At 37.8% G+C, this 24,138-nt stretch overlaps 1 protein-coding gene across 3 annotated transcripts in view; it reads right to left on the reverse strand.

The window, feature by feature from the left end:
* Window positions 1-24,138, reverse strand: part of UVRAG (UV radiation resistance associated) — a 296,834-nt gene that overhangs the window by 241,814 nt on the left and 30,882 nt on the right. For 2 of the 3 annotated variants that reach the window (XM_042957394.1, XM_042957396.1), the window contains exons 2-3: window positions 21,467-21,584; window positions 14,572-14,606 (exon numbers count right to left, since the gene is read on the reverse strand). In XM_042957394.1, the coding sequence (XP_042813328.1) occupies window positions 14,572-14,606; window positions 21,467-21,584 (153 nt within the window). Of the gene's footprint in view, window positions 1-3,306; window positions 3,374-14,571; window positions 14,607-21,466; window positions 21,585-24,138 lie in introns of those variants that run through there. The other variant, XM_042957395.1, reaches the window with a different exon arrangement.

Consider the following 24,138-nt stretch of genomic DNA (forward strand, 5'->3'; position numbering starts at 1 on the left):
GTCACAGGTCACCATAATAAGTATAATCATAATGACAATTTTGAAATATTGTGAGAATCACTAAAACATGACACAGAGACAGAAAGTAAGCAAATGTTTTTGGAAAAATGGTGCCAACAGACTTGGTCAAAGCCAGGTTATCATAAACTTCCAATCTGTAAAAATACATTATCTGTGAAGCGCAGTAAACTGAAGTGCAGTAAAATGACGTATACCTGTAAACAGTACAGGAGCACCTGCCAACCATTTGCTGAGTGAAGAAAACAGTAAGAGGAGGAGGAACATCAGTACAGAGGCTACCGTAGTAGGGCCTGCAGATGATGGTCTGGGAGACGGAGAATGGACGTGGAACAGGTAAGGGAGATGGGTTTTGGAACTAGATGTGACAGGAGTTGCTGATGGGTTGGAGGGAGGGCATAGATAAGGGAGGAATCTAGAAGGTCTCCTGGGTTTCTGCCTCAAACAACTGGGCAGATGATGTGCCGTTTTCTGTGCAGGGGGAGACTGGCAAAGGGTAAGGGATACGGTATGGGGGGTGGGGGGGCAGGGCAAGAGAACCAGGAGTCCGCTCTTGAACGTGCCAGGTATGAGATGCCTTTGGGATACGTGGGCACGGACGTCAGGCTGACAGTCTGGAGCCCAGAAGAGAGGTACAGGTGGAAGTGGCAGCCATGTCATGAGCCAGGTCACCCAGGGAGAGTAGGAATGAAGGGAGAAGAGGGCCGGGACCCACGTGGGTCCATAACGGTCTTAAAGCCAACAAAAACCAACCCAGCCGAACAAGGTCACGTTAGTGTGGTGAGCTGGAGAAGTCTGTTTCAGCTCCCTGGGTTTGCTTCTTCCTCTGTAAAATGAGATGATAATTCTTCCTCATAGGACCATACCCCAGAGCCCCGGACACACAAGGAGGGGCTCAACAGATGACAAAGTCCCAGGGTGGCCCCGATTTCTCCGTTCTGACAAGACCGGAAAAGAGACAGACTTAGCTCTTCTCCAGCCGAAGCCAGCAGAAATAGGTCCCTTAGCCATCTCGATGAGTTAGTCCCCCTCAGAGCTTTGCCGATTCTCCAGGCTTCTCCAGAGCACTGGCCAGCAGGGCCCTGCCCTAGAAGGGAAGTCCATGCTGCATGCAGCTCCTCAGAATGACCACCAGTACTTCTGAATTTTGCTGATTATTGTCACTAGGAGGATACATTCTAATTTCTCACTAACATGGCCTCATATGGTAATTCATCTATTTATTCAATCCTTAATGCACAATTATTAAGAACCAACACATAAATGCCTTCAAAATACCTCTAAAGTATTAGATTCAAACCTCTACTTAAAGAATTACATTACTTCATGAAAAGGTCAGTAGAAGAATTATGCAAAAGGCTACACAGTAGCACAAACGGGAGTAAATAAACTTTAAATGAATCGGGGAAAGACATCACCACAGAGGCTGTGAAACTTGACTTCTAAAGGATAAACAGGATTTCCCCAGGTTAAAATAAGGAACGGCAGGCACAGGGAACACCATAAACAAGGGTCCAGCAGTATGACGTATGATGTGGTCAGGGAGCTAAGACAACTGGTTCACAAAGCTCAAGAAATAAACAAGGCACTAAGTTGAAGGATCTTTGGGGACACCTGGCTGGCTTAGTTGGTAGAGCATGCAACTCTTGATCTCAGGGTCGTGAGTTCAAGGCCTATGTTGGGCATAGAGATTACTTAAAAAGAATAATTTTAAAAAATCTTAAAAAAAAAAAAAATGGGGGCGTCTGGGTGGCTCCGTTGGTTAAGTGGCTAACTTCGGCTCAGGCCATTATCTCGCATTTCGTGAGTTCAAGACTCGTGTTGGGTTCTGTGCTGACAGCTCAGAGCCTGGAGCCTGCTTCAGATTCTATGTCTCCCTCTCTCTGCCCCTTCCATGCTCACCCTCTGTCTCTGTCTCTCCAAAAATGAATAAACATTAAAAAAAATCTTTTTTTAAACCTGAAGGATGTTTTATGCCTTGCCAAGGAGTACTTTTACTTTGTACAGTATGGGGAGAAAAGTTTTAAGGTAAGAATGACAAGGTCAACTTTATGCTCTAAAAAGCTTTATTTTTCATTAAGAGAATCATTCAGATAGTTGAAATGCTAAATGTAAATATAATCAATCTTACCAAATTAACAATTTTAATACAATATAAATCAGTCAATCAAACAGTCCTCATACAAGAATTAACAATTCTTGGCTCTGTGACAGTTATTTTTCTGACCAAAGCAGGGAGGGGAGTAGGGTAGTGCTTGCTTTTGTTTTGGGAGATACACTGACGCATGTGTTTTGTGGGTTTGGTTGTTAAAGTTTCTGGAGATAAGACATGACTTCCAATTTCACAGCACTTTATGTCTGATATATCTTTTTCACTTATAGTTTGATATTTTTATTGCCTGATTTCCTTCCACTAAAATAAAAGCTCTGACAGACAGTAACATTGTCTGATTTGTTCACAAGATCTTCAAAGCTTGAAAAATCCGTGGTATGCACTCAGTATTTGCTGCATTAGTGAATGAATGTCTGATCAATTGATATGGATGTCTGAGGATACTGAAAGACCATCAATAAACAGCACGATGATAATACAGTAAGCACATTTATGCAATCAGTTTTATATTGAATCATTTAAAAAAAAAACAACTAAATTCCCACCCATCCACAAATTTTAGCCTACGATCAACAGAATTCCATTCTTGTATGACCCCCAGGATCTACGTGACTGTAACTGTTTCAGCAGCCCTGCTAAATAAGGGTAGAGCACAATCTGACCAGTCAGTAAGCTTCGCAGACACCAAAGTGATCGCTAGAAATGTGGATGGAACCGCGGCAATCAACCAAACAGAACCACTGGCTTATGAAGTCATTTAACTTCAGCCTTTGGTCTGTCAAACAGAGCTGAGGGGCAGGGCAGTATGGCAGAGAGGCAAGTGCTGAAGTTAAGCTATACTGCTAACCCACATAATCCCCTCAGTATCTTACAATACTCACTTATAAAAACCAGAACAACCATCACCTTACAGAGTTATAAAGCTTAAACAGAATAATCATAATTATAGTAATAGCTGCCATTTTAACATTTTATTAGTGACAGGTACTATATAAAGTCAGATAACATGAAAAGGACACAGAAGAAAGCCTATCCTAGCATTAGACAGAAGTATCTAATCTGTTTAATAAAACAGCACTGTTCATATCAATAAGCCCACCTGTAGTAAATAAGACAACCGGTTAACCTCATTAGTTAAAAAGATAAAATATCATATTTCATCAAGTCTGAATTACCACCAATGATAAGAAGTATCATTATTTTGGGGCGCCTGGGTGGCTCAGTCGGTTAAGCGTCCGACTTCGGCTCAGGTCATGATCTCGCGGTCTGTGAGTTCGAGCCCCGCGTCGGGCTCTGTGCTGACAGCTCAGAGCCTGGAGCCTGTTTCAGATTCTGTGTCTCCCTCTCTCTGACCTTCCCCCGTTCATGCTCTGTCTCTCTCTGTCTCAAAAAAATAAATAAACGTTAAAAAAAAAAAAATTTAAAAATAAAAAAAAAGGAAGTATCATTATTTTATGTGCCATTAAAAAAAAAAGTAGCAATGATTTTAAGATGCATCTAGATTTCAAAGGTATTATACTGTGAAAAAATGTGCACCTGAGAATCAATGAAACACAATAGCTAAGTGCCTTATCCAAGGTCTCGTAGTAAAAATAGCACCAGAATTTGAACCTAGGTCTCTAAAATTCCTCTCATGTTCTTTTTTCTGTGTCTGGTTCTTGGGGTTTTTTTTCACCCCACCAAATTACAGAAGACAATTTAGAACAAAAGGGACCTTAAGAGATTGTCAACAATTTCCTTATTTTGGATCCCACAGCCAGAAGCAGAAAGAGGAAGGGAGAACTCTGCCCTCGACCCGTGCCCTATTCTCTGGCCAAAAGGAACTGGGGTCCATTCACAGGACTCAAACTTGCTCTTACTGTTCTATCACCTCATGTACACCTGAGCAGGGCCGAGACACAAATAAGTAATTAAACATGACAGCAAAAACTAAAATATTACCACAAGAACGAATGATTCATTACAGATATGCTATACTTAATCTTCACAAAACTCAGAGTCCTCTGAGTTGACAGCATTATTCCAATTTTTCAAAGGAGATACTATACTATATACTATTGTATATATACTATAAACCATTAAGTGATTTGCATAAGGTCACACATTTGGTTATAACTGGAACAGGAAGTCAAAGTCTACATATCTGCCTTTAAACACATGATAACAATTAAAGACAAAAAGAAAACAAACAAAAAGGACAACATCAGCTAACTTTTGTATAGGACGTAGGCCATGCTGCTAGGGATCATTTACCATAAAGCATTTGGGCCTCAGTCCTAGGCAGCCCCTGAAGGAGACTCTAGTATAAGATGGGATGTTCCTCATGACAACCTTGAGTCAACGAGAAAAAGGTAAATAAAAAAGGTAAATGTTCCCTAAATAAGAAAGGGGAAGGGGGGGGGGGGAAGATGTGATGTAAACATGAAAAATTCAAATGATAACATTTCACCTAACTGGAATTCAACAGACCACCAACTCCACTATCCTTGAATAGTCAAAAAGAGGAAGCATGAAAAAAGAGCTACTTAAACTACCAAGTTAGATCGCATATATCCTATAAAATAAATAAATAATAAATAAATAAAAATGTCAAGTCCATGCATAGAATTTGTTTATTCCTAATTGGCATTAATTGGCATATTTTTCCAGAATATGCACTTTATTAAAACATGTATGTCTAAATGGTCGACAAAAGCATAGAACTGGAAAAGGTAATCAATTAGAACAGTATGTGAGGAAATATAAATTAAAAACACAACGTAATACCACCATCCAGCCAGAATAGCTAAAATTTAAAAGACAGATAATACCAAGTTTGAGCAAGGATGCAGAGCAGCTAAAAACCTCACACTGCTAATAGGGCTGCAACCAGTATAAACATTTTGAAAAACTATTTGGCAATATCCATGAAAGCTGAAAATAACGATGACCCTCGCACTTGATTCCACTCTTAAGTATGTATCTAAGGAAAATGAAATGCATACACATGTTCACCAGAGAACATGTCATTAGATTTAATGAACTACTACATGCAACAATATGGACGAATCTCACATATATAATGATGCTTATACATGATAGATATATATCTAGATACATACATAGATAGATAGATAGATAGATACATAGATACATAGATAGATAAAGTTCAAAAACAAGCCAAACTAATCAATGGTGCTAGAAGTCAGGACAGTGGTTCTCCTTGGGAGGAGGTAGTGACTAGAAGGAGAACATGAGGAGCGCTGATAATGTTCTATATTTCTTGATCTGGTTACAATGATCTGTTCTCTTTGAAAAATCATTAAGATATTATTTGTGTCCTTTACTGCAGTATGCTAGATCTCAATAAAAAGTAATGAAATTAATATTCCTTAAAAACCCAATAGCAGAAAAAATACAGCATCTTCAAAGGAGGAGGTTGCTGGGGGCATCTGGGTGGCTCAGTCGGTTAAGCGTCCAACTTCCACGCAGGTCATGATCTTGCCATTCAGAGTTCAAGCCCCGCATCGGGCTCTGTGCTGGCAGCTCAGAGCCTGGAGCTGCTTCAGATTCTGTGTCTCCCTCTCTCTTTCTCTGCCTCTCTCTCTCAAAAATAAACATTAAAAAAAATTTTTTTTTAAAGGAAGAGGTTGCAGAGATAAAGCAAATAAAGGTATCTCTTCATGATATAATTTTAGGCCTTAAAGTCTAAAGAGCAGAAGTTGGAGAACCTTCCTGGCCTTCAAATTACACCACCTGAAAAGGCAGCTATTTCCTCTCCTATGTGTAAGATGACCTCTCATCTAAAGTACATGTGCTCTAGAATATGACACAGTGTAATTTCAAATTCTCACTCTCAGAATGATAAAGTACCAGAGAAAGTATGAAAGAACCACCTCTTTCCAAAGTGAAAACAACACTTGGTGAATATATCTGAATGGCTGTATTGCATGGGGGAGAGGGATGATTCTGGGGGCAGTTGTTGCATTAAATGTTTGTAAATACTTCATTCTAAAATAAATTAGAGGGGCGCCTGGGTGGCTCAGTAAGTTAAGCATCCGACTCTTGATTTCGGCTTGGGTTATGAACTCGTGGTTCATGGGTTCGAGCCCCACATGGGGCTCTGTGATGACAGTGAGGAGCCTGCTTAGGATTCTGTCTTCCTCTCTCTCTGCCCCTCCCCTGCTCGCTCTCTATCTCTCTCTCTCTCTCTCAAAATAAATAAATAAACATTTAAAAATTTTTTTTAACATATTAGAAGCCTTTGAAGGTGAGGCTAGTGTTCTTACATTACATCATATGGTTAAACAGATGAGCTGGGTTTCCTTTCTAAGCCAACACAGCAGTAACCCAGCACAGCTATTGTCAGCCTTCTCATTATAATGACCTTCCTTTATACTTTCACAAAATAGCTGCCAGACAATGAGCGGTAACTCCTGAGTCTGTACATTCAGACACAGGCAGAAAAAAGCCTACCAGACATTCAGAGACTTTATTGCCCGTGCACTTTATTACTATAAAGACCCAGATGATTTTTATTTATGTTTAACCTATGCATGTCAGCCCATTTTCTAGATGGAACAAATTATTCAAATACTAAGATCATCTAGGAACCTATACCGTATTCACTAAAAAAGTACAGTGGCAAAATATCAGGATATTTATGGCTTTGAAAAGTTCCCTGCCTACTAACTACCCACAAGACAATCCAAAATCATTATTTTACCAGGACAATTTCCCCAGAACACTGCTCAGTGACTGCTTATTTATTAAAAAAACACACTTGTACAAAAATTTCAAAACATTCACAAAATATCATTGTTCTTATCACTCAATAACAAATGTATCCTCATAAGAAACAATTTAAGGGGTGCCTGGGTGGCTCAGTCGGTTAAGCATCTGACCCTTGATTCCAGCTCAGGTCATGCTCTCATGGCTTGTGGGTTCGAGCCCTGCCTTGGGCTCTGAGCTTAGAGCTCAGAGCCTGGAACCTGCTTCGATTCTCTGTCTCCCTCTGCCTCTCTGCCTCTCCCCCACTCGTGCTCTGTCTCTCAAGTCTCTCTCTGTCTCTCAAAAATAAATGTCAAAAAAAATTAAAAAGAAACACAACTTAAATCGTTAAATTTCTCAAAAACTACACGGTAACTCTTGGGAACTGCATGCTGATTTTGTAAGTAGTAGTTCTTTCTCAGCCCATTCAGCTCTCTTTCCCTCTAATTCACCTCTACTCCCCCATCACATCTCAACTTAGGACTTCCTTTCTGTCAGAAACCTTTCCTAGCCATCCTCTCTTAACTGAGATAAATAATACTCCTCCATGTTTTCAAAAAATCCTGTTGTTCCCTGGTACTATAATTGCATGTGTCAATTATCTTAGTCTCCCTCCAGCTCATGTAGTTGACCAGACAGAAGTTAGAAACCCCTGTAGATGATGCAGTTTAACACTGGATAACATAATTTGGCATAAATCAAGAGGATCCAGCTCTCTTCTCACGTACACGTACCCACAGAGATGAAGTGTTAATTCATCTGGTCACAATTCAACTCAAACATAAACTTGGTTTGACAATCACTCAGTAACTCATAAAAAATATTTATACTGTGAAGTCGTTTTTTTCCCCAAAGATTTGAAACAGCTCAGGCAGTCAACATTCCAACCAAAGTTTATGGTTCTGATAGTTATGTCACATGCTTTCCCTAAAAATAGAGGCTCTAGAACTTTGTTTATTCAATTATAAGGCCTATCACTGACCTCCACTAGACCTCTAGCGAATATTTAATCAGTAGAAGGAAGGAAGCTGAAGGAAATGTGATGTAAAGGGAGGGAGCACTATGTTGTAAAAGAATGGGGCCCTCTGGTTTTACCAGTCACTACCAGCCTAGGGACCTAGAGCAAGTTCCTCAGCCTGTCTGAACCTTAGTTTCCCTAACTACCAAAGCAGCACGTATCTTACCTTGTAGCACTGCTATCAGGGTAAAAAAAACGTACATCACGCATCCAACACGCTACTTGAATCACAGGTGGGTACTTAATAACTGATGCCTCTCATTTATTAAAGAAACACACAGATACAGGGAAATTTCAACCCACATGTAAACTAAGCACCACTCTTACTCCTACCATGAAACTCGTAATTTTGTGATCAAAGTTTAAAAACTCCCTTTTTGCAAAAGTATCTAATGACCAACTTTATAACTGTTAAAGATAGGTGCACGTGGGTTCATTATACAACTCATCTGTACTTTTGTAAACATATAAAATCAATGTTAGAGAATCTGGGTACCTCCATTCTTGTTGCTTCAATCATTTTAGTTATTAATTAACCAATGACCCTTCAATCTAGCCTTCTCCTAAACCAAAAAAAAAAAAAAAAAAAAATCCAAGAGTTAACAAATGGTTTGGAGGGTGTTACATGCTAGCTGAACTAGAGACCTTTAAAGTTAAAGCATATACACTGACGACTAACTGTTCTACACTAAACGTATCTGAGAACAAACCATGACTCTTGACTTGTAACTTGGAGACACATCTCTACCATCTAGCCTGTCAAAGGTGGATTATTCATTACTCAATGCGATAGACATTTGTTGGACTTCTCTGGATGAAGCACTATGCTAGGGACAATAGAAAATAGATAAATGAAATAGTTGAGTGTCTTTGCCTACCAAATACTCCTAGTTTTGTGTGACGTGTAACTGCACCCTTGCCCAAATCTCTCTCCTGCTAACCAGACCTTAACCATCATCTCCTATCTCTCCAGGTCATTTCCTCTGTGGCCCTGATCCTCTGTTCCTTTGCCCCTGTTGTCATACTTGCTGAGCAAGACCTCAAACCACCCCTGCTCATCCCACCCCACATAGCCATACTAGCTTCTTAGCCAGTTCTTGAAAACCTCAGGTACACTCCTGCTTTTGTACCTTCCTGTTTCTTGGCCTGCAACAGTCCTTCCCCATATAGGTACATAGCCTGTTCCCTCACTTCTTTCAATTATCTATTCAAATGATTTCATCTATGTGACTACCAGAGAAAAAGAGCAACCCAGCCTGCCAGATACTCTCGGATTCTGCTTTATTTTACTCCATTATCTTTATTACCATCTAACATAGTCCAATTTATCATCAATTCTTTATTTTTGAAGCAGAGAGAGAGAGAGAGAGAGACTGAGAGAGCGGGGAAGGGGCAGAGAGAGAAGGAGAGAGAGAATTTTAAGCAGGCTCCATGCCCAGCGTGGAGCCTGACACAGGGCTCAATCTCACTAACCAAGAGATCATGACCTGAGTCAAAGTCAGGAGTCAAATGCTTAAACCAGTGAGCCACCCAGGCACCCCCAGTTTATGATCAATTCTAACATGCACTCGCCTTCGCTTTGTAAGATGAACTTTAATTTTAGAAATGTTAAGATCGATAAGGTTCTATAACTTTTGACCACCAGGTGGCAGTCATCAAGAGTCACTGTCTCTACAAGCACAACCTCAAAAATAGTTGTTTTTAATATCGGCTCTTTTAAGTTAGGCACACTGTTGGCACTACCCATGCTGAGTTTGGCATTTAAAATATATCTCCTGGTGTAAACTGAAACAAACAAAAACCCTGTACATAATATCTATCAAAATTTTAAATTCAAAAGATTGAAAGAGCAGCAAGTGATCGCAACAATGTGGAATAACCCAGAACTCTCATAGACTGTTGGCCAGACTGCAAATGAAACAATAATCTGGGAAAGCTGTCTGGCATTATATACTCAAGGGGGTCACATGCATACTCTCTGCAGGCTCACTCCTAGATATGTATCTCAACAGAAACGTCCACACATGTTCAACCAACAGATACACAGGAGAATATTCACACCAGCACTATTCATATTCGCTCAAGACTAGAAACTAACCAAATGCTTATCAACAGAAAAATGGATAAATTCTGGGACATTCACACAATGCAATATTATAAACAAACTACAAATATACCTACAATATGAATGACTTACAATATACAGTTGAGACTCTTATAAAGTGGAAGTCAGACACAAAAGAGTGCATACTGTATGATTTCATTTCTATAAAGCTTAAAAGTAAGTAAAATTAATTTATGATGTTAAGTCAGGACAGCAGCAGTAACTGAAGAAGGCATGAGAGGGCTTCTGGGGCACTAAAAATATCCTATTTCTTGACCTGCGTGGTGGTTACACGAATTTCAGAAAATTCATCCAGGTGTATACTTAAGATATGTAAACTCTTCTTTATGTATGTTAAGTTTCAATAAAAAGTATTGTTTTTATGTAGACAAGAAGGCATAGACACAGAGCAACAAATCATGAATTTGGTATTAGAGAAGCAAGTATTTGTCGATGAAGAAAAAACCCTCATCCATCCTTTTCTACAAGATGTAATGAAATTCCCACAGATTAAGGAAGCATATTTATATTTTATTACCAAGATACCTACAAAAGATTCCCATCACAGGTCAAACAGTACACCTAAACGAAGGAAAGACTGCTAAATACCTTGGAAAGGTAAAAGAAATTTCAAAGTAACAAGAAGCTAGGAAGATTGAATCAAAACTCATCCAGGACTATTACAAAAGCCCTGTGTTTCAGTTTAATTACAAGTGTTTATTTTTCTTGGTGAACAAGAAAAAATGGTAAATCTTACAACTGACAACTTGGATTAGACTATTTTCTCTTTTCTTACTTGTTTGCCAAATACAAACCAAACACAAGACAATGACTACAGAGGTTATAAAAATGTCCCTGCCTTTATAAGGTTTATCATATATATTAAAGAAGCTAAAACAACCATATGAACAGCTCTTACAGCTTTAGAATGATACTGGGGGGGGTGGGGGGAGCACCTGAGTGGTTCAGTCAGTCAAGCATCCGACTTCGGCTCAGGTCATGATCTCACGGTTCATGAGTTTGAGCCCTGCCTTGGGCTCCGTGCTGACAGCTCAGAGCCTGGAGCCTGCTTCGGATTCTGTGTCTCCCTCTCTCTCTGCCCCTCCCCTGCCCATGCTCGCTCGCTCGCTCTCTCTTTCTTTCAAAAATAAATAAACATTAAAAAAAAAGGTTTTTTTAAGAATGGTACTAGTAGTAGAAGTATAAAGTTTTGTTTTCTCAGAGCACACAAAAAGGGAAATCTCTTCCTGCTAATGTTACAAATTATAAGAAAGCTTTTCAAAGCATCCAGACTGTGCTGTCCAATACACTATCCATTGGCCACTTGTGGCTATTTAAATTAAAATTAAATAAAATTTAAAATTTAGTTCCCCAGTATTACTTAACCGCATTTCAAGTGCTCAGCAGCCACATGTGGCCAGTGACACATGTACTGGGCAGTGCACAGAACACTGTATTCCAGAGTCAGAAAGATGCACAGATAGGTACCTAAGGACAGCTTAATCTAATATTTGGGCAAAAACACTTTTCAACCCTGTGGCCATTTTTCCATATTTCCTTTGACATCACAATGGCAAAACCGGCCACTCTGGTCTGGAGACCAAACTAAAACTATAAACCTAGGGAAAAGAGCTGAAGCCTTAAAGTTACAGGAGTAAAAACCAATATTCACAAGCTCACCAGAATTCAACTTAGTTCACTCACCAGAGTGAAAATTTACCCAAAGCTTCAGCTAGAAATAAATGAAGCATTGCCTTGCCTAATCTTTAACAGCTAATGGAAGACTGGGGGTTCAGGATATAACTTCGAAGTCAGTCAATAAACGTACTATTAGAGGAGTCTATTCATTAAGAAACATTTGCTGAGCACCTTCTATGTGCCACACATAACTGGTAACCAGGAGGAATAAGAGCATTAAGTCACTAACTCTATTCAGCAAATATTACAATAGCTTAAGAATCACAAACTCCTGGGGCCCCTGGGTGGTTCAGTTGGTTAAGTGTCTGACTTTGGCTCAGGTCATGATCTCACAGTTCGTGAGTTCAAGCCCCGCATCAGGCTCTGTGCTGACAGCTCAGAGCCTGGAGCCTGCTTTGGATTCTGTGTCTCCCTCTCTCTCTCTCTACACTGCCCCCGCTCGTACTCTGTCTCTGTCTTTCAAAAACAAGTAAAATGTTAAAAAAAAAATTTTTTTAAATCACAAACTCCTAAGCAGGGAAAAAACCAACAAATTCTGCTTATCTGTGGTTCTTCAGAAACGCAAGGAGAGAAGTGACAATGTGCCATTTCCAGCATATTCTCTGAGAGTTGTCGATTCCTATAGTACCCAATGCCCATTAATCTGAACTAGTCACAATGATTTAGCAAAAAGCAAAGAAGGAAGAGTCCTTTCCAAAAAAAAAAGAAATGAATTGCAGTTTATCAAACCTATATTAAGCTATTAAAGAAAGAACAACCCTTGCCAGAAATACCATAATCTCAAAGCATATCCTTAAAAGGAAACATCAACAAATCAACATTTATCAAACAACTCCCAAGAAGTACACTGGGAGCTAGAGGGACATAAAGATAGTCAAGCAGTCTCTTGACCTTCCAAAGCTTTCATCTGCTTTGGGAGATGAAACATTCATGAACAATTACAATGTAAGCAAATGCTGTAAGTGGTATACGCGTGAAACAACTGCAGTACAAACCGTAAGTTGAAAGGACTTTGGAAGTCTTTTGTCCAAACCTCTCCCTTGTCTGAAATCCATTCTACAATATTTTTATAAAACATGTATTCAATCTAAGTACACCAGGGATGAAGATCTCACAGCCTCACGGGCAATTCAGAAGCAATGGAAGCTAGGAGCCAAAAAGAGGCGAAGAGTTTACATTCAAAGAGATGATGTTTAGAAATAAGAACTTGAAAGTCAAATGACAGCAAGTAAATACAAAACCAATTATGAAGAACAATACACTAAAGGAGCACTATTAGCACAGGGTCCATTATGACACAAATCCAGAGAAAAAGCAATGGGACATTGTAAAATCATTCCCAACAAGAGTTTTGATTATCAAAGGGGGTGGGGGTAGAATAAATCAAGGTGAAATTCTATTCTATCTGCCCCTTAAACCACCCACTCTTCCCTAGCTCTCTCTGCTCTGTAGGACACTTTTATTTTCACCTGAGCCAAGAGAGGAAGAGAAACTGGTATTGACTCATTAGCTACTATACGTCAGGCATGAGTTCATATGTCATTGAATATATGTAGAATAAGAGCGATACTGGGGATTTGGAGCTCCTCCGAGGTGGGCTCTAGGAAACTGACCTAGAAGCCAAATTTATTATGCTATTTTAGAAACATTTAGAAGGCAGCTTAATAAAGAGGAAAGAGTAGCAGAGACCTAAAGACAGAGGTCTGTACTTGGGATCTGGTCCTGCATGTGACTGCAAAACTTGTTGGGCCTCTCTGGATGTCATTTTCTTAAGACCTACCCCATCCACCTTACCGAATGTTCTAAGAACCAAAATGGAATACATACGTAAAAGGATTCTGTAAACACAACACATCACTGATATCTATTTATTCATCTGACAAGTATTTGCTGAACATCTATAATATTCTAGACTCTGGGCAAGGTCCTTGCTCTCATGGTTGTGTTCTCTAGTAGGTGGGACATAGATAATCAACACAAACAAATGAGTGAATAAGAATTTCCAAGAGTGATAAATGCTCTAAAGAAAATAAAACAGGTGATGTAAAAAGAGTGACTAGGAGAAAGGGAACCACTTTCAATGGAAGAGTCATAGAAAGCCAACCAAAGTTCTATCACTGAGACCTCAAAGACTTCTTCAGCGAAATAAAGAGCTGGGGACATAAGAAATAAGACAAGCTTAGCATGTATAAAGCACTGAACAAATGAGGTATGTCTGGAACATAGTAAGTAAGGAAAAGTATTAAGAGATAAGGAGGGAAAAGTGAACACGGGCCAAATCAGGTATGGTCTTGGACCATTAAAAGGATATGATAATTACCATAAAGCTCTTTTTTTTTTATCAACATGGCCCAAAAAACGGAGCCATTCATACAAATATCTCAAGTATACATTATCAAAAGTAGGACGCTTCCAACTTTCTAACTTAGCAATGACATCACTAAAAAACAAGTGGAAGGATCCTATACAATGGCCCTAACATGAAATTTGTAAGAACTATATCTAAACAAAGACATCATTTATTATGTTTGGTTAACACAAATAGTCAAAAAAAAAAAAAAAAAAACCCTCTATAGTAAATAGAACTGACAGAATTATAGAATTTGAGTTAAAAAAAAAAAATTTGAAGTTTTAACAGAGAAAATATCAGTTCCTTCAGCAAACATTCATCAAGCACCTACCATGTGCCAGGCATTTTCTAAGCACAAAAGATACAGCAAAATAAATCAATGAAAATTTAAGCAATAAGTAAGCGAAGATTTAACTGTAGAAGTATCATAATACCAGAACTGAATTTGAACTTCTGCCTCAGCATTTTCTGAAACAGGAGTTGTAGGCTTAGTCAGTGTACCTGTCAGAAATCAAACTTACCAAGGAATTCTTAATCACTTCACTTCTATAAAATTCTGGAAAAGAAGAAAAAAAACAATAAGTGATATGAAAGAAAATAAGCTCATTAACTCTTAATCCTGCAAATTTTTAACATTTGTTCCAGTAAAACATTTATAATATTTTCAAGGGATATAATTTCCCTATATTTTCTACAAAAATAATTTATTTTTCTGCAAAAAAATAAACATAAATTAAAAGATTTTAAAGGAAAAAACATTAATAAAGAAAAATCAAAGCTTGTTAAGATTTAATTTAGTAAATTTTACCCCAGATACAAATTTGAGCCCTTAAAATTTTAGACTTTCTTCTCTCCTACCTTATGGCCACTCTGCAAAAACTGATTCCATCCTCTCTGTTTTTCTCAAACATCTCTAATATGATCATCCATCATAGTACTGTGGAACAGACAATGATCTAGCAACCAGGTAACCTAACTTCTACTTCTACCTGTCATTAACATTCTGTCTCTTTAATCTCCTTGGGCCCATTTCTCATTAGACAACTTAGAGAATTAGACTAATAAGCAAAGGTCCTCTTGCAAGCTTTGAAATTCCATGATTCTACAAACCTTCGTGCGTATCGTACATGTTAACAAAACCTGAAGGCACAATCAAGAGAGAAATGTCTCAGATATTCACACAAACATCGCCTCTTCTGACCCTGCTGAAGTCACCATTGTGATGCTCTGTCTCTCAAGAGCTTACAAGGACCCTGGTATCCTTGTGTTGCTATTAGAGAAATTTCCCAGGCGTGATGCACATACCACTGGTACTTGAGATGATTTTAGGTGATACACGGACACACTTACTTTTTTCTTACGTATTTGAATTTATGTTTCATATATTCATCAACCCCTAACTGTAAGCTCTGAAAGGACAGGAGCAATTGTTTTGTACAACTGCTGTCTCCTCAGCACGTAAAACCATTCCTGGCACAGAGCAGACACTCAATAAATATTTCGTAATTAAATGAACAATTTTACTTAGACATAAGTTTAAAAATAAGGAACTTAAACATATAAAGTATGCAACATTATAGATGAAACTCAAATATAGTGAAACATGCCAAAGAAGTCCATGACTGAAGCTTAGGACTAGTCAGGCAATAAATGGATAGCAGGCCTATGCACACATAAAACTCCAACGGGCAAGCTCTGGTTAAAGCACTTCTTGATATACTGCTTATATTACTGTAGGTTTGTCTTTCTTAAAAAAAATTAAAAAGATAAGGATGATTATTTTACTCCGTGGAGAGATAGTCACAATGTATTAAGTAGGGGAAAAAGTTCCAAAATAAAATTTACAACAGGATCCAAATTTTTATAATTATGTTAGTAATGTTTATCTTAGGTGATAGAATTAGGCTGCTAACTTTTTCTACTTGGCGGTTTCTATTTTTCTATTTTGAAAAATTATTTAAAATAAGAAAAGGAATAATTCTGGGGTGCCTGGGTGCTCAGTCAGTCAAGCGTCTGACTTTGGCTCCGGTCATGATCTCGCAGTTCATGAGTTCAAGCCCCATGTCGGGCTCTATGCTGACAGCTCAGAGCCTGAAACTTCAGATTCTGTTGTTTCCCTCTCTCTCTGTCCCTCCCCTGCTCGCTCTCTCTCTCTCTCTCTCTCAAAAATAAATGAACATTTAAAGAAAGAAAAAGAAAAGGGATTATTCTAATTGTTGTTAAAAGGACCCCTCTACTGATGAACATTCAGGTTACTGGTAATTTTTAGATATTTCAAGTAAGTTATAAATAAACAATCATTTAGAGATATATATTCTAGACCCTTGAATCTATAAGATAAACAATTAGAAGTAAAATGCAAGATTAAAGGAAAAATAGTTTGTGTTTAATAGATATTACCATGTTGTTCTCTAAAAGTACTGTACCAATTTACAACCTTACTTGTGAAAATCCCAACATTAGACAACCCTAAGTATCATTCTTTTCATTTTTCCCATATGATTAATCAATTACTCCAACCATAAATTAACTATAAAAGTTTATGTGTGTAGGTGTGTGTGTGTGTGTGTGGGTGGGTGGGTGTATTCTACTTTATGTGTAGCATGTTTATTTTTAGGGGGAAAAACTAAAAGGGCTTAAAAATTTTTTTTATTACAAAGTACTTTCATGTTATACTTAATTTATTTTTGTATTGTTTGAATTTATTGCAAGCATGTACTACTTTAAAATCAATGGGAAAAAAAGATATTCCTCTTTTCTTTAGAGAGAATTCCTCAATTTAATCTGCAAAGTGTCTAAATTAAACAGTTCCCAAAATAAATATCTTTAGCTCTAAGAGGAGTATCACTATTTCTTCCAAAACTTTGCTGATGAAATATATGTATAAAAGAAACTAAACAATAGGCTTTCTCCATTAGACCTTCAAAACAGGCTTGCTAATTTAAATGGAGAGAGGTCAACAAAAAAGCCATATACAAAATCATGGAGTACAGGGCAATGTCTAACATGGGCCTACACTGTTCACCATTCTGTTACACCTAAAATAGTTTCAATAAAATTAGCAGCATGATGCAAAACATAATAGTGAATGGAGGAGAATTCAGAGCCAAAATATAGTTCCAATCCCCAATCTACCTATCAGCTTTATCCTGGACAAGTCAATTAACCTTTTGGGCCACATGGTTCCTTCACCTTTCAAAGGACAATGACACATGGACGATAACAAGGTTACTGTGAGGCTCAAATGAAATAGCGAATCAAAAATACTTTATAAACTATAATTTTTATTAACACAGTTCTATTAATTTTTATTAACTCAATTTAAGCAAAACTATTCGACAAGTAAATTTTCAAGTCATCCAAGACCTATTTCTACATGAAAGGGACGATTAGATACAAATGCTTCTCTATCCATGCTAAGTAAGACCTAAAAAAACAAAAACAAAAACAAAAACAAAGCAATTAGAGAATGTAGAGCATGGTTTCAATGGCATGTTTTGGCTGTTATGCAGCATTCCATTCATTCAACAAATGCTTTTTTTAGTACCTCAACCTCACTCATAAAGGAGGAATACAAACTTAAAGTTTACTATAAAATTATTTTTCACCTATCAGATCGGCAGAAATTCAAAAGTTTGATTGCACAGTCTATTGGTGAGCCTGTAAGGGAAAAGCCACTCATACATACCAAGTGGGAATGTAAACAAAGACAATTTTGCAATATCTACCAAAACTATAAGTACGCATTCTTTGTACTTCCACTTCTTGGAAATTTACCCCATAGCTAAACTAGCACTCATACAAAATAATGTACTTATGAAGTTAGTCAAAGCAGTACTGTGCATATGACAAGAACCACCTAAATGCCCACCAACAGAGGCCAGTTAAATAAATTCTGGTACATCTATTCAATGCAAAAATATTCAGAAAAAAAAATTACGGAAGCTCTCTGTGAACCAATATGGAAAAATGTCTAAGACATTTTAGGTGAAAAATGGAAAGCACAGAAATATATGTAGTTTCGTACTATTTTTAGTTGTATTTGCATAAAGAATCTCAGAAAAGAGAAACAAGAAATGTAGAACAGTAGTTTTTAGGCTGGGGTAAGAAACTAGGGAATGGGACAGGTGAAAGAAAGAGTTTAAGCCTTTATATATATTTTGAACCATGACTGCATTAGCTATTCAAACAATTAAATGAAAAAAATATACGAGGGTTTACTATGTGCCAAGCCTTGTTCCAAGTGCAGTGAACAAAACTAACCTAAAATCTTCTGGATTATATAGAGTTAATCTTCTGATGTATTCAAAATAGCTGGCTGGCATTCCAGGAGAGGACAGGCACTCAACATTTTGTGGGTGAAAAAAGAACTATGTCTAAAGAACAAAATTGATTTTATAAAAATTCCAAGTTTAAGAGGGAATCACAATTAGAACCTAGCTCTTCATCCATTAACACAAGGCTTTGTTCTTTGGGGATGTGATGATTTGAACTACCTAAAAAGTAGGCAATCTCCCAAGAGCACTAAAAGATGCCAAAAGTCAAAAAATCTCACACATAACTTCTTAGGATCTGCTGTGAATTCAGCCAAAATAAAAGAATAACTTAGAAATCAGTATTTCAAATATTCTCCCCCGTAAAAAAAAAAACAAAAAAACCTTTCTTTTAAAACTAAGAAATGATGCCACTAAACAGGTGGTACAAGTGGTTTTGTGAGAAGAACCAAATGGCCCTCTATCATGGCATCCTACACTGAGGGCCACATAATGATCATGAAATGAATATCTGGGCTTGTCATCAGAGGTCCAATGAGGTAAGGTGGATTAACTAGGCTTCCTAAGGAAAGAGCTTCCCAGTTCCTCCTATGGTAGTTAAAAGTTATAAAGTCCGACTTATGCACCCAAAAGAGGACCATAGATAGACTTCATTTAACTATGACATTTTGGAGTAGGCATTAACTCTCAGAATTATCAGTTCACTTATTTTAGGGATAAATTAAGCAAAGCTCACAAGAGGAACTAAATGTCCTAGCCAAGGGACTTGCCAATTAGTGACAGACTCCACCACTAACAGAGACCCCCCTGTGGTCTATACCAGCTATTCCCTAACTATGAGAATGAGCATTTCATTGAGGGAACTTTTAACTTCTAAACTCAAGGTGTAATCTGAGCTAGAAGGAAAAAAAAAAGTAATTTTGTTTCCATGGCATCTCTTAGACAACTTTTTTGCAAGATGGTCATCAACCAGACCCATGACTACTCTCTTCTTAGAAACTACTACAATTGTTTAAAAAAAAAAAAAAGGGGGGGGGGGGGTGGGGTGCCTGGGTGGCTCAGTCGGTTAAGCATCCAACTTCAGCTCAGGTCATGATCTCGCAGTTTGTGGGTTCGAGCCCCGCATCGGTCTCTGTGCTGACAGCTCAGAGCCTGGAGCCTGCTTCGGATTCTGTGTCTCTCCATCTCTCGGCCCCTCCCCTGCTCATGCTCTGTGTCTCTCTGTCTCTCAATAATAAACGTTTAAAAAAAAAAAAAAAAACTACTACAATTGTTAACATTACAAATCACCAAATACCTAAAATGTGCTAAGTACTATGTGAATTACTCTTATCAAAGAGAACACTGGACCAAGAACATATAAATTTTATGAAGATAATCAAGGACTAATTATATAGAAACATATCAAAAATTTTAAACGCTCTGACATTGTCATATATTGCTAATGATAAAACCAGTTAGTGAGCAGGAGACCAAATGTATTAAGGTCTGAAAAAATGCTTATACCCCTAGGACAAATAATAACCAAACGGTTCCCTCTTCCTTCTGGACACATAGGAAGACAACATATCCCAGTCCTTTCTTCATCTAAAAAGGACTACACTACTGATTTATGGCCAATGGAATATGATGGAATTTATGGGGAACATTTCTGTTATAAAAATCTCCCTCAAATGATCCTCCTCTCTTGCCATGCCCCAAGTCATGTATTGATGATAGCAGCATTCCAAAATAGAAGAAGCCTGGATACCTGAGTCACCACTTAGAGGACAACTACCAATACCATGCCTGATAAAGAACACCTGCATTGGACTTAGTGTAAGAAATGTATTATGTTATGCCACTGAGATTTGTGGTATTTGTTATAGTAGCTAGCATTAATCATTCAGATTAATATAACTGTTTTTTAGAAATGCAATATTTACAATGAAAAGTAAGAATGAAATAAAATTATATGACAACGGCAGAATTTAGAGTCTTTTTTCTCACCCTTAAAAACTGTTTTAATGCTAGTTACATTGTGGTGGTTTACGTTACACAATGCTATTTTCTCACCCTTAAAAATTATTTTAACGCTATTTGCGTTGTGCTACCCTATGTAATTCCTGACTGAATCTCCTAATGAGCATATACTGGTATTGAAATTAAAAAACAAAAAAATAAAAAAAGGTGTTAAATGACTACTGTTTTAATAATGGTTTTTAAAAGTAATTAAAACCAAAAAGATAAGACATTGTTTGAATTTTTCATCTTTCTTTGCCAGAGGACAAAATTCAAATAAGCCTTTAGTACCTCTAATTAACGCTACTTTTTGTTAATATAAATAGACCTTCAATCACATCTTACCAAGTGTTATCACCTTATCTCAGTTGTTCCTCACAAATATCTGTCTTGCCAATTTCATAAGGCATCATCTCCACTTTACAAATGGGAAAAGTGCGGTTCAAAAAGACATGATCTTTGTCCAATGTCACACAGCTAGTAAATGGCTGAGCTAGACCTACTATGCATGTATTTGCAATCCTAATCCAATATTCCTGTCATACACCGTGCTTGTTCTCTTCTACCATCCAACATAGGTCAATGGATTATATCCAAGTACCTTTCATCCAATACGTATTCAAAAGGTGCTTGTGATTTTGAATCAAATATTTGGTCTACTCTCAGAATTGTCACTTATGGAGCAGTCCACAGTACAATAGGTACAAATGAATTCAAGGAAACCATGGCATTCTTCTAAAAATGACGCCATATATACACAAGGAATTACCGATATGAGAAGACATAAACTGGTCCTAATTTTACCATAATATTTCAACAATTATATTTTAAAGAAAACAAAATTAGTACTGTATGCTAGACTCATATAGTATATTTTAATGATACCAGCTAGAATAAAAACATTAATAGCTAACATGCATAAATAAATGATAAATTTATCAATTTAAGAACTACCCAAAAGCCCTGTTTCTTTTATATATGATATATGTAACTACTGCTCATTAAATATTTTCAGACAGTATGACAATTTTGCTTCCCAATAAGCAATAACAGCAAAGCGAGGGCACTGTCACTCACTTGTATTACAAAAGAATAAAAATGAGATGTAACAATCTGTGGGCAAGTCCACAGATTCTCTTACCTTTGTATATCTTTTCGGTATTACACAAGTGAAGTGTGAAGTAGGTGTCAAGGAGCTGATGGCCGTTTCTATCAACAATATTCCGGGCAGCAATGTTCCGAAGGTGTCTAAGACGCCGCTAAAAATTAACAACAAAAGAGAGGGACATGTTCAGTTTTTTCCTCATAAAACTTTCTGAAAGTTACAATCCAAAAATGAAATACAGTTAAGCTATCCCATTTATTTGTTAACCCAGCAACCTTAACCCAGTCTCTTATTTATGATTTAGTATCCACTCTGTCAAATAGGAATTATACCTGCCCCACCTCCTTTATGGGGTTGTTGTGAACATGAAATGGCAACAGATATAAGATATTTTCAAAAAGCATAAATGTTATATAAGTGCTATTCACCTGTAAAGAGCATTAGTATTTCCTGGAACATAAACCAAGTAGTAATTTGTTTTCTTCCCTTCGGAAGGATACCGGAGACATGCAAGTCCGTCTCATACCAACAGACAAGCAGTTTTTACATACATATACCCCAGCTGCTTGTTCAGTCTAGATGCCAGATCAGCTGTACGACCAGGAAAAGATGCTTAGCCAAAACACAACTCACTGGTCACTCCAGCCAGCCAATAACCCAACTGTTGTGAGCTGAAATTAAATCCTCACCTGACCAACAGCCACCCAATCTCTTTCCTGATCAGGCCTCCTTCCCAACAACTTCTCCAACTAAGATGCACAAATCATTTGGAGCCCCAAGTGTTGAAAAGGCAAATGCTCCATAAGCAACGGTAGAAATCAACAAAACTGGAAGTTAACAGACAGCCAAGTAATAGCGTGCCAAAAACAGAACAATGCTCAAGTCTGTGCCCATCAGATTCATCCCCAAAGGCTAGTTCCCTCTCAGATAATTATTTTCAGACTTAAAAACAGAAATCAAGTGCTCAGTTTTATTTTTTAACTTTTTTTTAATATTTATTTATTATTGAGAGACAGAGAGACACAGAGCATGAGCAAAGGAGGGGCAGAGAAAGGGGGAGACACAGAATCTGAAGCAGGCACCAGGCTCTGAGCTGTCAGCAGAGAGCCCGATGCAGGGCTCAAACTCACAAACCGTGAGATCATGTGACCTGAGCTGTCAGACACTTAACCGACTGAGCTACCCAGGCGCCCCAAGTGCTCAGTTTTAAAAAAATGCTTACAGCTCTCCCTTCAGGCTGAAAGACAGCCCAATCTACTAAGGTAAGACCATCTTCAATTACATGTGCAGCCAGCCAGAAAACTGCAGTTCTTTCTTTCCATGCACATACCAACCTAATCTTTTCTCCCAATCTAGCGATTAAGATTCTTTAATAGGGAAGGTTATTGTCTAATAAATTGGTTTAATCCTCTAAGTATGAAAAGCCCCAAATATATTTATGAAAAGTTCCTAGGGCTTACTCTAAAAGACTCATTTTTCTACAATCTGCCAGTGGTTTCCATTTCATACCCTGGATTACAGCAACTATCTCCTCCTATATATTTTTTATTAGCCCTCTCACTCAAGATTTTAAATTAACAGGAACCACTAATTACCTATATACAATAACCACATCTATTTTGCTGTAAGATTGCAATCTTGATCTTCTGTTCGAAGACCTGAAAATATTACCCAAAGTCTCCAGAATGAAGTACAAACTTTCCATATTGCTTTCAAAGCCCTATACAATCTGACCTCTCCACATCCTATCCTTATTTTAGACTAGATCTTCCACATAGCCAACCCCTCAGTCACACATGAATGCTTAAGATCCCATGAAAAAGATAATGCACGTTCCTAGCTCCAGGCTTTTGTTAATTCTAGCCCCGTCGATCTAAAATCCATTTTCTTAACGGAGATCCCATTTCTACTTCAAAGTTTAGGAGAAAAGATTCCTCCTTCCTGAGTCTCTAACTGAAATTAGTTGCTCCTTTATTTGAATAAATAAGAACTTGGCTTCTTCTCTCCTAGAGCACTTATATCATTCAATCTAGTCTTAAAAGTCATTGGTTAGTTATCTTCCCTATTAATCTAGGAGGAAAAGACTTGATGACAGAGACAATTACCATCACTACACTATCAGCACTTATTAAATGCTTACCATGTGCCATGCACTGTGCTAAACACTTCATACATATGATCTTTATTTTTTTTTAAATTTTTTTAACGTTTTTATTTATTTTTGAGACAGAGAGAGACAGAGCATGAATGGGGAGGGGCAGGGAGAGAGGGAGACACAGAATCGGAAGCAGGCTCCAGGCTCTGAGCCATCAGCCCAGAGCCCGACGCGGGGCTCAAACTCACGAACCATGAGATCGTGACCTGAGCCGAAGTCGGACGCTTAACCAACTGAGCCACCCAGGCGCCCCCATACATATGATCTTATTTAACCCTCATAACAACCCCATGAGGTTAGGTTTTACTCATTATTGTGATTCATCTCTTTATCCCAACATTCCTACAAAACCAAATATAAAACAGTAAATAATAAATGAGCAGGATATCTCAAAAGAAGGAAGAAAGAAGGCAGAGGAAAGCAAAGGGGTTATACCTATATACATAGGTATATACCATACACTATCTCCTATATATGTGTGTATATATATATACATACATACATGTATACACACACACACACACACACACGTGTGTGTGTGTGTGTGTGTGTG

The sequence above is a fragment of the Panthera tigris genome, chromosome D1 (genome assembly GCF_018350195.1).
Source record: "Panthera tigris isolate Pti1 chromosome D1, P.tigris_Pti1_mat1.1, whole genome shotgun sequence".
Taxonomy (NCBI): Eukaryota; Metazoa; Chordata; class Mammalia; order Carnivora; family Felidae; genus Panthera; species Panthera tigris.